Source organism: Peromyscus californicus, unplaced genomic scaffold (genome assembly GCF_007827085.1).
Source record: "Peromyscus californicus insignis strain IS unplaced genomic scaffold, ASM782708v3 Scaffold_8__1_contigs__length_139910024, whole genome shotgun sequence".
In the NCBI taxonomy this organism is placed as follows: domain Eukaryota; kingdom Metazoa; phylum Chordata; class Mammalia; order Rodentia; family Cricetidae; genus Peromyscus; species Peromyscus californicus.
In genome coordinates, this window is record NW_026294606.1 from 117,111,482 (window position 1) to 117,128,065 (window position 16,584).

General features: G+C 41.7%; 1 protein-coding gene across 5 annotated transcripts in view; it reads right to left on the reverse strand.

The window, feature by feature from the left end:
- The window catches only part of Nup93 (nucleoporin 93), a 110,232-nt gene that overhangs the window by 53,971 nt on the left and 39,677 nt on the right, over window positions 1-16,584 (reverse strand). Inside the window, exon 1 of one of the 5 annotated variants that reach the window (XM_052727055.1) lies at window positions 5,003-5,272. The exons of 2 other annotated variants lie outside the window; for them this stretch is intronic. Coding sequence is in view for 1 of the 3 variants with exons in the window: in XM_052727054.1 (XP_052583014.1) it covers window positions 3,743-3,751 (9 nt within the window). In the remaining 2 variants the exon portion in view is untranslated. Of the gene's footprint in view, window positions 1-3,411; window positions 3,543-3,742; window positions 3,912-5,002; window positions 5,273-16,584 lie in introns of those variants that run through there. 2 more of the 5 variants (XM_052727054.1, XM_052727056.1) reach the window with 2 other exon arrangements.

A 16,584-nucleotide genomic window follows, 5' to 3' on the forward strand; every position in this document is an offset into this window, starting at 1 on the left:
TCTCTACTATTAACAAGAAACAGGACTAGGAGTAGATCCCCTGAGCTTTATCTGATCTTGTGCCTTCTACCGTTTTGGGAAAAAAACCAAAAGCAAGCTTTGGACAAGCAGGGGTTTAGTAGAGGGTGTGTCTCGGTCAGTCAAATGAGAGGCAGCACCCTGCTTTCCACAGCACTCAGGATTAAGCCTGAGCTCTTAGCAAGCACAAGGAGTGATGCCAGGACAAAGTTTACCCGCCACACTTCCATTAATTCCCAGCTGGTACCCAGCGTTAGTCATTTACACCACAGTCAAAACTCCTAGGCTCTCCTGCTTTGCGGCACAGCAATGCCTGTGCTGATGGCGTCTGAGCACCAGCCAGGGTGGCTGTCACAGAAAAGAGCCTTGGTTCACTGCAGCTCCTTCTTACTCAAAAATTCAGTTTTCAAAAAACTGGAAACAACCAACTGAAGAGATTTTCTCTGATTTCACATTATTTTAAGTGTAATTTTGTCAAGGCATTCCTTTGTTGAGAGTGCATGGAGTTTCGCTCTCTCCTAACCCTGTTTGAGGCTGGAAACCTTTGACTTTACTCTGGGAGAGCCAAGAAGTACTGCAGAAAGCACCACTTAGCACTGTCACCATAGATACAGTTGGCAGGACTGAAAAATATAAGCAATGGAGAACATGGGCAAGGCCATTTTTCAAGTGTCAACTGCCCCAAATGAAAGGCAGCTAAATGCCTTTACTCATTCCCTTCTCCTGAAGAAGGGGCACCATTGAACAGTTTCTCACAGCTAGTTAGAGGAGTTAGCTGCTGGAGATGCCTTCAGAGAGCCCAGCTCCATCCCAGATGAGTGCCTTATCTTTCATGCTCAATAATCACCATGAGCCTAGGAGCTCCACTTGCAGGAGAGATCATATTTTTAAATGGGTGGTTATAAAAGACAAATTGATAAGTGCATATCATCTCCAACACAAACTCAGAAGGACCCCAAGCACAGCTCAGGAAGTCATTTCTGGGACAGCTGAAAACAGATACCTCTGGGAGTCAGGCTGCCCCAGCAGCACAGACAGACTGACTCTGCTGAAAGCTAATCTATCAGTCAGCCAACAAAGAGAAAAAAATGGAATCAGATGCAGACAGCACGCAGGTCAGGAGTTGGGTGCTGTGAATGTAGGACAATATCAGCTGCTTCCCAATGCCTGACCTTGAAAAAGTCACTGACTGCAGTAAACCTTGCTTCACCTAACCCAGATGAGCCGATTGTGCTAGATAAACTCCCTGGTTGGCTCCAGAAATTCCAACCCCGTAAGAGATGGGAATGAAGAAAAGCACTGTCATTACCACTCTGACCACACCTCCCTGCAGAAAACGCTATACCGGGGCCACAGGAGAGATACTGTAAGCTTGGTTTTGAAAGCACTGGCATATTTCAGAGGTGAAATAACAAGAGTCCATGTTGAAGAAGGATGAGACAAAGAATCCATTCTCACAGGAAGGATACTGTATGGTTCTGCATTCTCTAAAAATTTATCCATATAACAAGCAAGTTTCTACACTAAAAAAGAATGCACACCAGAGGCCATGCCAAAGTGTTAACACAATTTCTTAAATTTGAGGTCTAGGCACAAGTGCTAACGAGCCTTTAGGAAAATCTCAAAACTTCTCTGTCCTGGCAATAACAAGTAACCATGAGCTGGAAGCGGTACTCCTAAGGATGTCTCCAGACTTGACTAAGAAAAGAAGTGCAGTGCAGCTCTCTTCACAGTGCTCCGGGTGACGCCATTTTACTCCTTCCTCACTGCCATCTTAGTGCCAGCAAGACATGCCTGCTTGTCTGCATTACAGTATGCCGGAGCAGTCAGAGGTGTGATAGGAATGTCTTTCCTGTCACGGAAAGAAGCAACCCGATTCTTGATTATAAAAGGCTAAAATTCTGTGTGAAAACCAAAAAGCTCCGAAACTGCAGAGAATGAAGAATGCCCTTCAATTATCAAGAAGAGCCTCCTCTAACAGTCAAACCTGAGTAGACCGGGGTGGAAGCAAAGAAAATACAAAGCACTAGCCCTTCTGATCTAAAAAGGTACTTGGCATAGAGCTTTTTATAAAGCCAGTAACAGGGAGAAAGAGGGGAGGACCCACAGAATAGTCAAGCCAACAGTACTTACAATTTGTCAAAGGAAGGCTTTGTAAGGCTCCTTGACCCATCTGTGCCACATTCTATGTAAGTCAGGCTGCAGTTCTAAGTTACTGCCCAAAGACACTTTCATTTCCAGGGTAAGCCTTCTAGAAATCTAAGGGAATGGGGCCCTTTGCGTTCTATCACATATATGAACAATCAATGTACAGTCAATGACGGCTCCTTGGACTGAAAACAAGCACACTGACAGCCAGACTCTCATGCGTTCTAGCAGCATTGGGGATTTACAGAATCTCTCCAGGGGTCAGGGCTTAAAGCTGACTCTTCTATGTCAACGCAAAGTTGCTGTGAAGAAAACTGCTCTCTCCTGAGTCTCCAACATCTATTAAACAGAAACTGTGCGGTGACCAGGATGAACAGCAGCCACAACCTACAGGAGGCGGCTTTCTAAGCATGCTACAAGCCGGGAGAATTCTGTGAACTCAATTCTGTGAAGGATGAACTGAAACAGCCACTCAGCCTGGTGAGCCACTCTTCAATCAGAATTCACGGCCAAACCTACCATACAGTCTTCAGGGTTAAAGAGAGAAACATTCTTCAGCCTTTAAAATAAACACACAAGTCAAAGTTAAAAGTCACACATCCCTCTCAGCAGCAGCAGAACAGAACTAAGATCTGAATCAAGTCAAATTCAACTACATTTAAGAATCAAGGTTTATAAGCTTACAGCTGCAAAAATGAGTTTTATATATGCTTGAAGTCACAATTATTAATTAAGCAAAAAGCACTAAGAATAGTCCCCATGAGTGAGAGAGAAAACCTCAATCTATTATTTTTTTGAGAACAAAATCCTGTTTTGTTAAGGCACTTTTTTCTTATAACTTTTAGTCATATGTTTATAGACCATTATTTTTTTAACAAAAGCTCTAAAATTCAACAATCCTTTTCAGAAATAGAGAACATTCTTTTTAAAGACAATAAAAAAACTCTGAAAGTTACTACTCTTAGGTTTCTTTTTTCCCTCAAGAATCATTTCCATCTGTAATTAGTGATAAATTCATATTTACCATTATTAATGAATAATTACTTAAAGTCATTTGCTAAAATCACTCATGACTCTCATATTTTAAGAATATAGCTCATCTGATTTTTGACATAGAACTTAAAAAAAAAATGCAAGGATCTCTGCTACACTTTTCACACTGGCAGCATTAGTTTAAAAGTCCATTTTGCCCATTCAACCAAAGACAAATTTTCAACCTTTTATAGCTATATGAGAAATACTTACTGTAGACAAAAGGATTCCATTTTCTTTCTGGGAATATTCTCCGTCTCCTAAAGAACTCTACTATATGGTATGCAAAATCAATGTTGGTTTTACAGTCACAAAGCTCTTGTGCCACAGCAGCTAATGCAAATGGGTGGAATGGCCCTGCAGTTGCCTTCAGATTCCAGTTCGCCTCGCCCATGATACAGCTAATTGTTAAAATGGTGGATGAGACATTTTCCATACATTACACTAAGGAGCTCTGATGCAGGCACCGGCAACCCCCCCCCCCCACACACACACACACTTCACACAAAGGGAAACGGTGTGCGACTGGACAAGGCACAGATACCTGAGTCATTTCCCTGTACACAGGGTAGTGTTAGCGCTTTCCTCCATCTTTTACAAAATGCAAACCACAGCTATTGTCTCATCTCAGAAATCAATTCTTTGCAGCGTTGCACCAGGTCAGAGTTTTAAAGGAGTCTTAAACCCAGACCCCAGGGCTGAGAGAAGAAAATTCTCACAGCCCTCTCCCTGAGCAGGTCTCCTCCATTCCCCACTTGACAGCTCCCCAGCTTCTATTGTTAGTAAAGAAAGTCTCACCTCTGAAGGGGCCAAAGCCCTCACCTAGGTGAGCAATTTCCAAGTCTGAGCTCCAAAAAGAGCTCCAGACCCTACAGGGACCACAATAAAGCACACTCTTGAGATAGAAAGGTGCACATACCATCCTTCTGTTCTGATGGTTTTTATGGTGTGACAATGAATTGACTAAAAACAATTTACTTCTGATATTAATCATGCTATTAAATATTATCTGTAAAAACATTATGGGAAGTTTTCATCTCATTTCTAAAATAATCTGAAATATATGTACAATATATGTAAAATACCCATATACTTCTCAGTTAGAGTTTAAGAAATTAAAAATAGCTTTCTTAATTTAAATTGCCAATAACTGATAATGATTAAGATTTATACGTTAGAGGTGCTAACATTTAATTTTTCTCATTTAAAACCTTACACTAAAACATTCCCTGTGAGACAATTCCAAATATCTTTGACAGTAATTTTTCCTTATACAGGAAACATAAGTTATGGGATTCTATGATCTCTCTCTCTCTCTCTCTCTCTCTCTCTCTCTCTCTCTCTCTCCCTCTCCCCCCCCCTCTTTCCTCTCTCCTCAATTCTAAAGGAACTGGTTTTATCAAAGAAAAGAAATTCTATCTTCATATTTCACATTATACAAGAATTCTGTAGCTCACCTGTCTCTTTTTAAAACCTTGAAGAAAGTCCACACTACTTGCTACTTAAAGACGAAATCCACAAATAAATAATTAAATAAACCAACTCTTTGAATCTTTAAGCAGATCTCTGCCCCACCCAAACAATTTTTTGTTTTTAAGAAAAACATTAAAATGACAAGGCACAAAAATGAGTGATTCTCTGAAGAATCAAATACTTTTTTCTATCAAATGAGTTAACTGCTACCAAATTTATCTCAAAATTTCACACCAACCAAGATCTTATCTTTCAAAGAGACTGCAGAAGGCTGTCACTCTCTTACCAGGGCACATTTATCTTAATTTCTTTCCGGAACAAGAAATCCTACCTGCCACTCTCAAGAAACTGAGGAGTTGCACGCAGCCGATGCTGGCAGTCACTGCAGCTCCTTCCAGTGGGGTGAACGCTGCCGGCACCAGAGCTTAAGGTCCCCACCCTAAACTGCCTCATTGAAGAGTCCGGTGGGAGGAGGAAGAGAGGGAGGAAAGAAGAAGGAAAAAGCCAACCTCTCTGCAAGTGCTAATATGACTAAAGCACCAGAGTCCAATTAGACAATGAGGCTGTAGCACCCCTTCACAGGAGGTACATGGCAGACCCCCTGAGCAGAGCATTACCATCAGAAGTGTCCCCACAATGCAGAGAAGTCAGCTGTCAGTCTGCAAGCACAAACTGATGGGAGTAACAGTTTATAGGTTACAGAAGGGTATTTTATTGTTAACGGACTGTACCAAGTTAAGATTAAAGAGGGGGAGAGACAACATGTAGGCAAGGAATGCTATGATACTTTTTTCCTCCAACCCAAGCCACTACAATTACTCTGATGTGAATTTTTGATGACTTCCGACATCTTGCATGGTTAATAATCACTTCTCTGTCATGTTCAGTTAAGGTGGAAAATGCATTTGCTGCATTGTGATGCAGTGCTGTGGCCACAGATTGCAACACCAGTTGTGCAAAGCTGGTCCCTTAACTGAGCAGCAGGAATCTGCACATGTCATGATGCTAAAATAAATGGTAGTTAAAAGACTTTATACAGCAGCAGGCAGATTCTGCCATTTTAGTCTACAGAATATGTAGCTCCAACATGCAGGAATATCTCAGAACACTGTGCCCTTGTCAACTGCACTGCCCTTCAGAGAGAACAGTAAATTCACCATCTTAAATGCTTGGTCTCTTAGTAGTTAAAAGATTTTGATACTAAATAACTATTCGGGTTAATTATATCTTTGAACAGAACAGAGGTTATTTGCATTTCAGGAATATACAGCCAATGAAACTGTCAGTGACACAGGAAAATGCAGGCCTTTTATTAACATATGCTCAGCTCAACTGTCACTTCTTAGCACAACATTTAGGGGGAAAACATATGATGTGTATGTAATGAATGTTCCCATTCTACTGCAATGATTTTTAAGGTGCTTGTCAGAAAGGGGTATTTTTTCCCTCCATATGTTTAACGTATAACCTGAAAATTAAAGATCAAAATACTAACGTTTTTCTTTGTAACAAAAGAAAATTCAATGCAGCAAATAAGTATGCAATTGCAGGAACCTTTTTGTATAAGAGCAGAGACGAAACTGCCCAAGACCTCTGCCCGGATGGTTAAAGTCAGACCAGTTAGGGAGACAGCCACCATTATGGCACAGACTGCAAAGAAAAACTAAAAGACCATTCTCTCTTCAAAGCAACATCACAGAGCCTAAGAGTGCAATCTGTTGGCTGCAAACCCAACACCTATACTTGCAGAACCTGAGTGATATAGAATACTTGCCAATTTCATAATGTACTTTTACATAAATATTAATTTAGCCATTTAGTATCCAGAGTTTGGCTACTTAAGATTGTTTAAATGACCATCATCATTTGTCTTTTAAGAAACAGAACCAGGTTATAGACTTTGATGCTTTAAAGAAAAACAATATAATTAACATTTCATACATCAAAACTTCTGCCAAATACCCAGAATTGAGATGCTTCTGACATTTCTACCTCATGAAAACAAATCAAACCCCTCAACAAAAGGAATAAACACAGGGCCGCCCTATACACTGATATCGGACCACTGAGTCAAACAAGGAAAGAGCTTACGTTACTGGAACAGAAAGCCCATTCTTGCCCGTTTTTCTCTGTGACAGCATCCAAGGACCACCTTGGAGATGTAAACTGCTAACAAGCGCTATAAATCTGAAGAGCTTTCTAGTTTTCCTTACCCTAACTTAAAATCAACTGCACCAACAGTGCTATTCAGTGCCACAGAAGATGTCACAATAGTTGCTTCTAACATTCAACAATTCAGGTTTTTGTTCCAGACCCAAAACAAGGTATCACAAACGGTTCAGAGTGCACGAGGAAGAAGGCGGGAGCATGTGCTGGGGGTAGCTTTGAAATTAACCAGGCTCAGCTTATGCTCCAATTACTGAACAAAAAAAGACAATCCTGAGGGACCTCTCTCTAGACCAGTACAAGAAGCAAACTCGTTTGTTTTTGATCAAATACATACTGTATTGAGCATAGTAGACGTGCAGTAATAAGAGTTCTGTCTGGGAATGGAGGGGCAAGAAAAAAAGAACCCAAAGGCCCAAGTGAGGAAAAAGTCAAAATACCTCACTGATGTAGAATCTGAGGGCCACACACAAGGGAGTGAGAAAACCCTCTTTGTTTACTGAAAAGCAAAAATCTCACTGCACTGAGTCTGTTAAGATGTTTTTAGTCTTTACTAGTCCAAAAAAAATAAATTAAGAGGATATTTCTTTGTGTCAGAGCAAATTCTAAAGCAGCTCAGAGCCCTTTTCCCCCAATCCATGACAATCTTTAAGAAAACCAGGCAAGAGGCTTGGCTCCGAGCTGCAGACCACTCTGACAGGAAAACACTAGGAAGGTGCATATCCAAAAGACGTGTCTCTACTGTGTCACTAACCAAACACAAACCGACCCACTCTTAAATGTCTATGAGGCAGAGCCGGGCGGTGGTGGCGCACGCCTTTAATCCCAGCACTCGGGAGGCAGAGCCAGGCGGATCTCTGTGAGTTCGAGGCCAGCCTGGTCTCCAAAGCGAGTTCCAGGAAAGGCGCAAAGCTACACAGAGAAACCCTGTCTCGAAAAAACCAAAAAAAAAAAAAAAAAAAAAAAAAAATGTCTACGAGGCAATCATTTTTAATTTGGCCCTAGACACTAAAAACAAGCAAAACTGGGAATGTTGGTTCATACTTAGACTCCTTGTATTGGTGAGGCAGAAGCAGGAGGATTTCAAATTCAAAAGACAGTCTGAGCTATATAGTGAGCTCAAAGCCAGTTTGGGCTATAGAGCAAGACCTTATCTTAGGGGCTGGAAAGATGACTCAGTGGTTAATAGCCCTTATTGCCATTCCAGAGGACCCAGGTTTAGTTCCCAGCACCCACATCAGGCAGCTCACAACTGTAACTCCAGTTTCAGAGGATCCAACACCCTCTGACCTCCATGCACACCTGCATTCATGTGGTAGACATAAACTCATGCAGGCACACACAGATAATAAAAATTAATAAATAAATCTTTTTTAAAAAGACTATCTCAATGCCGGGCGGTGGTGGCGCACGCCTTTAATCCCAGCACTCGGGAGGCAGAGCCAGGCGGATCTCTGTGAGTTCGAGGCCAGCCTGGGCTACCAACTGAGTTCCAGGAAAGGCGCAAAGCTACACAGAGAAACCCTGTCTCGAAAAACAAAAAACAAAAAACAAAAAAAAAAAAAAGACTATCTCAAGTAAATGAAGGAGAGGGAAAAACTTACATGTCTAATAGTTATTTGTAGAACAGAGAAAGCAAGCCACTGAAATTCTATAGTTCACAAAGAATTATAGCCATTGTCAATTAAAATCATACTCATGGAAACAACTATAAAGTTCTACAAGTACAATGGCCACACGTAGGAGACTACTAAGAAGTCAAACTTTCCCAATCTATGGATGGGCTCCGTTTTGTCAGGTTCACTGGGCTGCTGGGAAGATCAAGTGATATTGCTAGTAGGTACATCCTTTTTTTTTTTTTTTTTTTAATGACAGGGTCTCACTCATTATGTAGCCTAAACTGACCACAAACACTATCTTCCTGCCTCAGCTTTCTGGGTAGCTGAGAATACAATTTGTAAGCCTCCTTTCTTCCTTCTTAAATATTTACCTGCTCTCACACTTTCAAGAGCACCTGCTGCCTATACCCCACTGCTTGGCAGTCATTTCGTCTACAACACATCATGCACGTGTGTGAGAACACATGCACAGGCCAAAAGAATCACTTTGTAGCACATCAGTTAGTTCTACGTTCCCCTTCCTGGCATTGTCAGGTGATGACCCTATATCCTCCTCTTTCACTTTCTGCGAGCTAAACCCATTTTACCTCTCAAGGCCCAATCAGGTCCCAACTGCTCCAAGGAGTCTTCTCCAGCCTCCCCAGAACTCATCACTGCCTTTTTCACCTCAGAACTCCCAGGGCATTCAGAATTCCACAGTACCCCCACTCAGCTGGTCAGTTTGATCCTGTTGTAGGACCATTAGTCTCGACTTTCTAGATGAAAGACAGGGAGGTGGTTCTGGAAGGCAGTGTCTAGAACTTACAGTAATTCTAATTATCTTTAGTGGCTACCATATGATTTTTATAAGCACTTAATAAAACCACTCCAGTCCACTATGTCTCATCCAAGCAGAGAAGGGAAGCAGATATTATTTTTGGTTGTTGCTGGTTCTTTCAAATTTCTTCAGCTTCCTGAGATAATTCCAGCCTTAGGTGATGAGGCAGATGCTGAGGTGGTTCTTAGCCAGCATGCAGAAAGGCACCACTCAAACTCTTCCTGTGACTAAGCATTCCCAACAGCATTCAATTCTCAGAGTCAGCTGCCTTCTCATAGCCAAGAAGGTTGGAGAGGATGAGAAGGCTCTCAACCAATGTCAGTGGGAAGGTATTCCTGGCTCATCTAGCCTTACACATCAGCTGAAAACCAACAAGAATCCACAAAGTCATGACACCCATTTTATCTAGAATATTGACGCTGTCAATTAAAAAGATGACTTGGTTATGTCTTTACTTTGCAGTAAAAACAAGTCGAGGTTCATTATCTCTTGTTCATATTCAGGCCAGTTGGCCCAGGGGCCAAGAAACATGGAAAGGAAAGACGAGCACTCTCTGCCTGGAGCAGGGATGTTCCTGCCACCTGGAGGCAAGGTTTTTTCTGTCTTCTTCTGCTGTGAGTATACACAATAGTGGGGTGAGGGGGTGAACAGTGAGCTAGGATATGATATGAAATATCATATAATATTCAAACCCAAGTGGAAGGAATTTGAGAGGAAAACTGCAGCTGCTCCCTGGTAAAGGCAGTAACCAATGGGCTTAAAATAGGATGAGGAAATATCCTCCACAAATATTCCTTCAGGTACTGCTGCAGTCTGTAACAAACTCACTATGTACTCCAGACTCACCTCAGACTGGCCTTAGTGATCCTCCTGCTTCTGCCTTCTGGATGCTAGGGTTACAGACATTTATTACAGCTTGAAGGAGCCTCTTGGGTTTGAGAAACTCAAAATGAGAGCTCTTTTCTTGTCATCCATCTGTCTTGTTTCTCTGTCTATTCCCTCTCTCTCCTCTCTGAAATTAACAGACTTTAGGACTAAAAGATATGGAACAAGCCAGGCGGTGGTGGCGCACGCCTTTAATCCCAGCACTCTGGAGGCAGAGGCAGGTGGATCTCTGCGAGTTTGAGGGCAGTCTGGTCTCCAAAGTGAGTTCCAGGACAGTCAGGGCTGCACAGAGAAACCCTATCTGGAAAAACAAACAAGGTGGGGGGGGCACGACAATACAAGGTAATAAAGTACACAAAGACTCATGAAATTCATAGCTATAAAATTTCTGAGCAAGCTCATGTTCTTTGTGGGACAAGTTAAGAAAATGAGGTGCAGAAAAACTCAGGTTCTGGCCAGGGTCCTGCAGTCACCTGGCCTGGGTTCTGGCTTCAGCCCAGGACTCGACATTATTGCTCCTTCCTTGCTGAGCTCACTGCCCAGGGACAGTGCACTGAAAGAAAATGCCAGGCGCATGCCTGAACCCCAGATTTCAGGGATTCTGACATTACCACATGGGAGATAATGGTGGTTTCAGAAGAAGGCCTTTAGCTTGCTAATTCCTGTCACCAGGGTACTTTACACAACAGATGTGTTTCTGCCAGGTTGACTGCAAATAGAATCCTCTTAAAATCCATTTTAAATTTAGTAGGGAAGCTGTTATACCAACAAATACTAAAATGAAACATCCCAAGATTTGTCTTATAAATCCACATATTCAGAGTGTGGATTTGCTTATTAATGTAGGACAGAGAATGTTATTATTATTATCTTAGAGGGAAGACAGATCTTGATTTCCATGTAAGCTTTTTGCTGTACATCTTTATTATTTCTACTTTCAGGTTACTAATTAAAAACAAAGGACCACTTGACAGGGCATGGTGGCACACACCTTTAGTATCAGCAATTCAGAGACAGAGGTAGGTGAGCTCTATGAGGCAGAGTTCCAAGCCAGCCAGATCTACATAATGAGATCCTGTCTGAAAAATTATAGATAAAAAACAAAGGGCTTTTTAATAAAAGAACAGGATTACTAAATGTACCCAGTCCTCAACAATTTAAACATGGGACAAAAAACGATTTCACGCCTTTAATCCCAGCACTCGGGAGGCAGAGCCAGGCGGATCTCTGTGAGTTCGAGGCCAGCCTGGACTACCAAGTGAGTTCCAGGAAAGGCGCAAAGCTACACAGAGAAACCCTGTCTCGAAAAACCAAAAAAAAAAAAAAAAACGATTTCATTTGGAGGTCAGAATTCCATTCACTCATACAAAACATACATTCTTAAAATGTTTTCCTGGATCAGTAGTAAGTTGGCTCGGTGGGTAAAGGCACTTGTTGCCAAGCCTGATGGCCTGAGTCCCGTCCCCAGAACCTGTAAGGTAGGAAAGAAAGAACAACTCCGCAAGCTGTCTTGTGACCTGCACATGTACACTCTGCGTACATAAATATAACTGTAAAAGCTATTCTATGAAGAAAACCTATACATGGGACTTTTATTTTTAATGCTTATTATAAAATTTAGTATGTCATTCCTAAAGTATTTGGTACCAAAATATGATAAAATTATGTTCAAAGATATAAGCCTTAAGAAAATCATCAGAAGCTAGGTGTGGTATGCCTTTAATCCCAGCACTGAGGAAGCAGAAGCAGGCAGATCTCTGAGTTTGAGGCCAGCCTGGTCTACAGAGTGAGTTTAATGACAGCTATAGCTCCACAGAGAAACCCTGTCTCAGAAAAAAAAGGAAAAGAAAAGAAAAGAAAAAGAAGACAATAAGACTGACGACCCAAGGGATAGTGGCTCTAGACGAAGGGATGAAGGGGCACCCCTGGTCTGTCCTCACCTACACTTCATGTCAGCCTGTCTAGTACAAGCAGCTTTCTTATGTCACCCTATAAAATACTGTCAAGTTCTCATCTCTAAATTAGGGACACAGGAATATGCAATTCTAAAACTTTTTTTTTTAAATAGGCTGATTTGGAAGTCTGTTTTCTCTGAACTGTTCTCTCCACCAGCTTAAAAGGCCATGATGTAAATGGTTTTAAAAACAAGTGTCTTGTTTTGTCAACATATTTCTTTACACTAGACCACAGCAAACAACCGAGGAGACCAAATATTTCCAATTCTGTCACCTCACACACCTTCTCACTTACTGGGCATTTCAAATAGCCAAATCCTGTTACAAACCCTAAACACTGAAAATGTAATAAGCGCAGGGACTTTACATGCAATTCACAAAGCATCCTTCACAGGAAGTGTGCTTAAGGTGTGCTTACACGGCTGGTAAGGTGTGGAAAGCTGTTATCTGGAAGTGCTTAAGATGTCTGCGCAACTGTGAACACCACACTGTATACTCAGTCTCTTAGACTACCATGCTCCTTGGCAAATTATTAAAACTGAAGTACCTCATTAAAGGTACTCACATATGATATCTGAAACCAAGTGATAGAGACATCTCATGAAACACATACTGAAGTTGGAGCCCCAAAGCAAATGGGGTCTAAGTAACTACACACAAGTCATTTGTTCTGTGCCTCAGTTTCCTTGTCTGTAAACTGGGAAACTTCCCCCAGACCTATGTGACAAATAACAGGATTATTCCTCAAAGTAAAGAGAAGTCATTTTAAATGATTTCTAAAACATAGGCTGCACATTTTAATACATTTTTCAAATATGCAGAATGATTTAGACATTTCCAAGGAGATACTTTATTCTGCTCCTCTGCTTTTTCTCATGGCATCTGTTGTTAGTTGCAGTTAAGGAAAAGTGAAATCTGATGACATTAACAGTAAACCCAAGATCCCTAGCTTTCATTTAATTGAGGTGGGGTGCAAAGACAAACAGAATGAGGGAAGGAGGGTGGGAGAAAGGCAGAGGGAATCAAGTTAATGAATAAAAACAAGTCCATCTTTCATCTCTTCTGGCTCCTACTGATGGCAGACGGTGTATTTAATCTGCTGAGAGACCAGATTTAAGGCTTCCTTTGGCATAGTCCACCCATGAATTATTAATGCTTGCAGAAGCAATTGAACATCCGCTCACAGCATCATAGAGGACAGTAATGATGAACCAAAATGGGATTATTAATCCCACACCCTTTTCCTATGACTCCCTCTCCTTTTCATTCTCCTCTACATGAATAATTTTTAGGTACACATTTTGAGCTACAGCCTCAATTTTATATTCAACATTCCCATAATGAAAAAAATTATAATTGATAAATCTTAAGTCATAACAGGTATGTTAAGCATACATTTTCTTGACCACTGTGTCCTTGATGGAGCAGAGCTAAAAACAAGGACAGTTCTAAAGAAGGACTCGTTGGCTGCACCTATAATCTCAGCACCTGGGTGGCGGAGGCAAGAGATCAAGAGTTCTAGGCAAGCCTTGGCAACATAGTAAGTTTAACACTAGCCAGGGCTACTTGAGGCCCTGTCTCAAAAAATCAAAACCAACCAAACAATAGCAGCAACAGAAAAAAAAAATCAAAACAAAACAAAACCCATCACAAATGATTATGTATCTTTTATGGGCTCAAGCACTTTTAAAGATATACTGCTTTATAGGTTGGTGCTAAAATTTATTTAATAAAAAAAAATGTTTCTGGGGTTATTTACAGGTGGACTGAATCCAAAAGCCACAAGAACATCTAGAAAACCGGGTTTTAGTTGCACTAGACTTCTGTATTCACACAACCCAGTTGATCTTAAACAAGATCACTTGTTAAGGCATACATGACATCAGCTTCATCCCGGGGCTAACTAATCACTCTGTGAGGGCTGAGCATGCTTATTTCTAAGCCCTAAAGTGGTGCAAATGCTACTGGTCTGGGTACCCCACTTTAACCACCAACCAAGTCTGCTTCTAGTTGCAAAATGTGCAGAAAACATGAGTCACACAGAAGGAAATTAAAGCCAACATCAGGTAGGGCACTAATACAAAAGACAGTTGAAGCACATGGCCCCAGACCTCCCTGACAGGCTCTGAAGTACATCTGTTGCTCTGGTAAACATCCCAAGAAAAATAAGACACAGAGGCATGCAAAGTTAAGAACTAGCATGCCTGAAGCCAAAAGGTAGATTGATTTCCAACTTCATTCCCAGAGTGTGAGGGAGAATGTCTTGTTTTCACTGCTCTTCTCCACCCTCTCTTCTACTTGGTAGTCTGCTTTTATGTGTAATTCATCCTTAAAAACAAATAGTTCTAACAGTCTCCCTCCAAACCTCTCTATATAACAGAAAATTCTCACAGATCTTCAATATCAAGCTGAAACCAAGAGGAGAAAATTAGCAGAGAATTTAGGCAATGATCAAAAAGTGAAGAAACACATTTTAGGATACTTATTAAAAGAACAGAACATGCCTGTAATCCCAGCACTTGGGAGGCTGTGACAGTAGGTTCCTGAGTTCAAGGCCAGCTTGTAAGACCCTGTCTCAGAAAACAGGAAAAGAGAAAAGAATACAATATGAACAAATTAGCTAAATGTTGTCTAAGCTAAATTCCAGTTTTTTATGAGGATACAAAATTTAAAAAGTACATAGTACCGAGAGAGCACACTTGGTAGCAGGCAAACCAGAAGGTCCAGAAGGGGAAGCAAGGTCAGAGCTCCAAGGGGCACTTGCCAGAGACCCAGCTCCTCCCAACCCCTGCTGTGTCCATCAGCTGTGGCCAGTGCACACTGCAGGGCTACAGCAGCCTTGGGAACAGCAGGCCTGTCTCAGACAGACAGAAGGTAGGATGGAAGAATGAACTAACTCTATTTCACTCCTCCACCTCACTATGCCCCAGGCACTCAGAGTCTGGTCTGGTCCATTTCCATTAGCAGTGGCAGCAGCTGCTGACTGCATGTCTGAAAAGGCTGAGCAAATGGAGTAGGTGGTAGGGAGAAGGATACAGAGGACAGCTGGAAAGCAAGAATGAAAGGGAAGGGCAAGAAGAATCAAGTATAAAACAGTAGATTCTTCTGATCTACTCTAAACCCTGACATTCTGGTCCATCTTGAGTTCCAAACTTGTTCTCGTATACCACTTTGCATTAACTTGGCACCAAGGACTTATTCTTGTAGTCTAAATGTGGCTGACGGGCTCTACTATGACAAATCTCAAAACACGCCCAGTCCTTTACACAGTAGTGAACTGTGTGAGCAGCAACGGCAAACATCTGTGTGACTACTTGTTCCAAAGTATTCCTCAGGAGGAAAAAGTGAGGCTCGCCATTGTTCATCCTAAAGCTCACAGGAGTCCTAAGTACAAATTACTTTTCCAAGGAGCACCTTATACATCCCTATAAACCAGATGGTTGACCCCAAATCTTTCACCTAGGAAGAAATAAATAGAAATATCATTTCAAATAAAACAGTCAAGAAGCTATCCAAGAGCAAACACCAGGGCAAAACATGAATAAAGCCACCAATGAAAGAACCGGTGCAGCACACTCACCTACATCTGTGAGCTGAGCACTCAGAGGCTGAACAAGAGGGCTGTGAGGCTAAGGCCAGCCTAGGCTAGAAAGCAAGACCCTGTCTCAAGAGAACAACAAAACACACACACACACACACACACACACACACACACACACACACACACACACATGCATACGTGTCCATAAACACACAATAAAATCAAGTCAGGCATAGTGGCCCACACTTGTAATCTCTCAGCATTTGGAAGGCAGATATAGGAAGCACAACAGCAAAAGGTTATCCTCAGCTACCTAGATAAGCTAGAAGCCAGCCTGGGCTACATGAGACCATCTTTTTAAAACAAAACAACCAAGCCTACCAAATAACAGCAAGAATTGGCTTAGTGTCTTTGCAGAAAACAGTGATATGAAAGTCACTCTACCAGGCCACTACTTGATACCCTCTTCAGTAAAGCAAAATACATTGTTATCCAGATTCAAATCTCACATTTGACAGCAGCTAATCTCTTCTGATGTCAATTTCTTCCACTTCTGTCTTAGTGTCTTCTGCTTTTGCTGTGATAAAATATTCTGACAAAAATAACTGAGGAAGAAAGGGTTTATCTTAGCTCACAGTTCAAGCTACACGTGGTGGTTTGAATGAGAAAGGCTCAGGCTCATGGATTTGAATACTTGGTCACCAGAGAGTGACATTATTTGAAAGGATTAGGAGATGAGGCCTTGTTGAGGAAAATGTGTCAATGGCAGTGGGCTTTGAGGTTTCAAAAAACCCATTCCAAGCCCAGTGTGTGTGTGTGTGTGTGTGTGTGTGTCTGTCTGTCTCTCTGTCTCTGTCTCTCACTCTCCCTCCCTCCTTCCCTCCCTCCCTGCAGCCTGAGGATCTGGATACAGGACTCTCAGCTACTTCT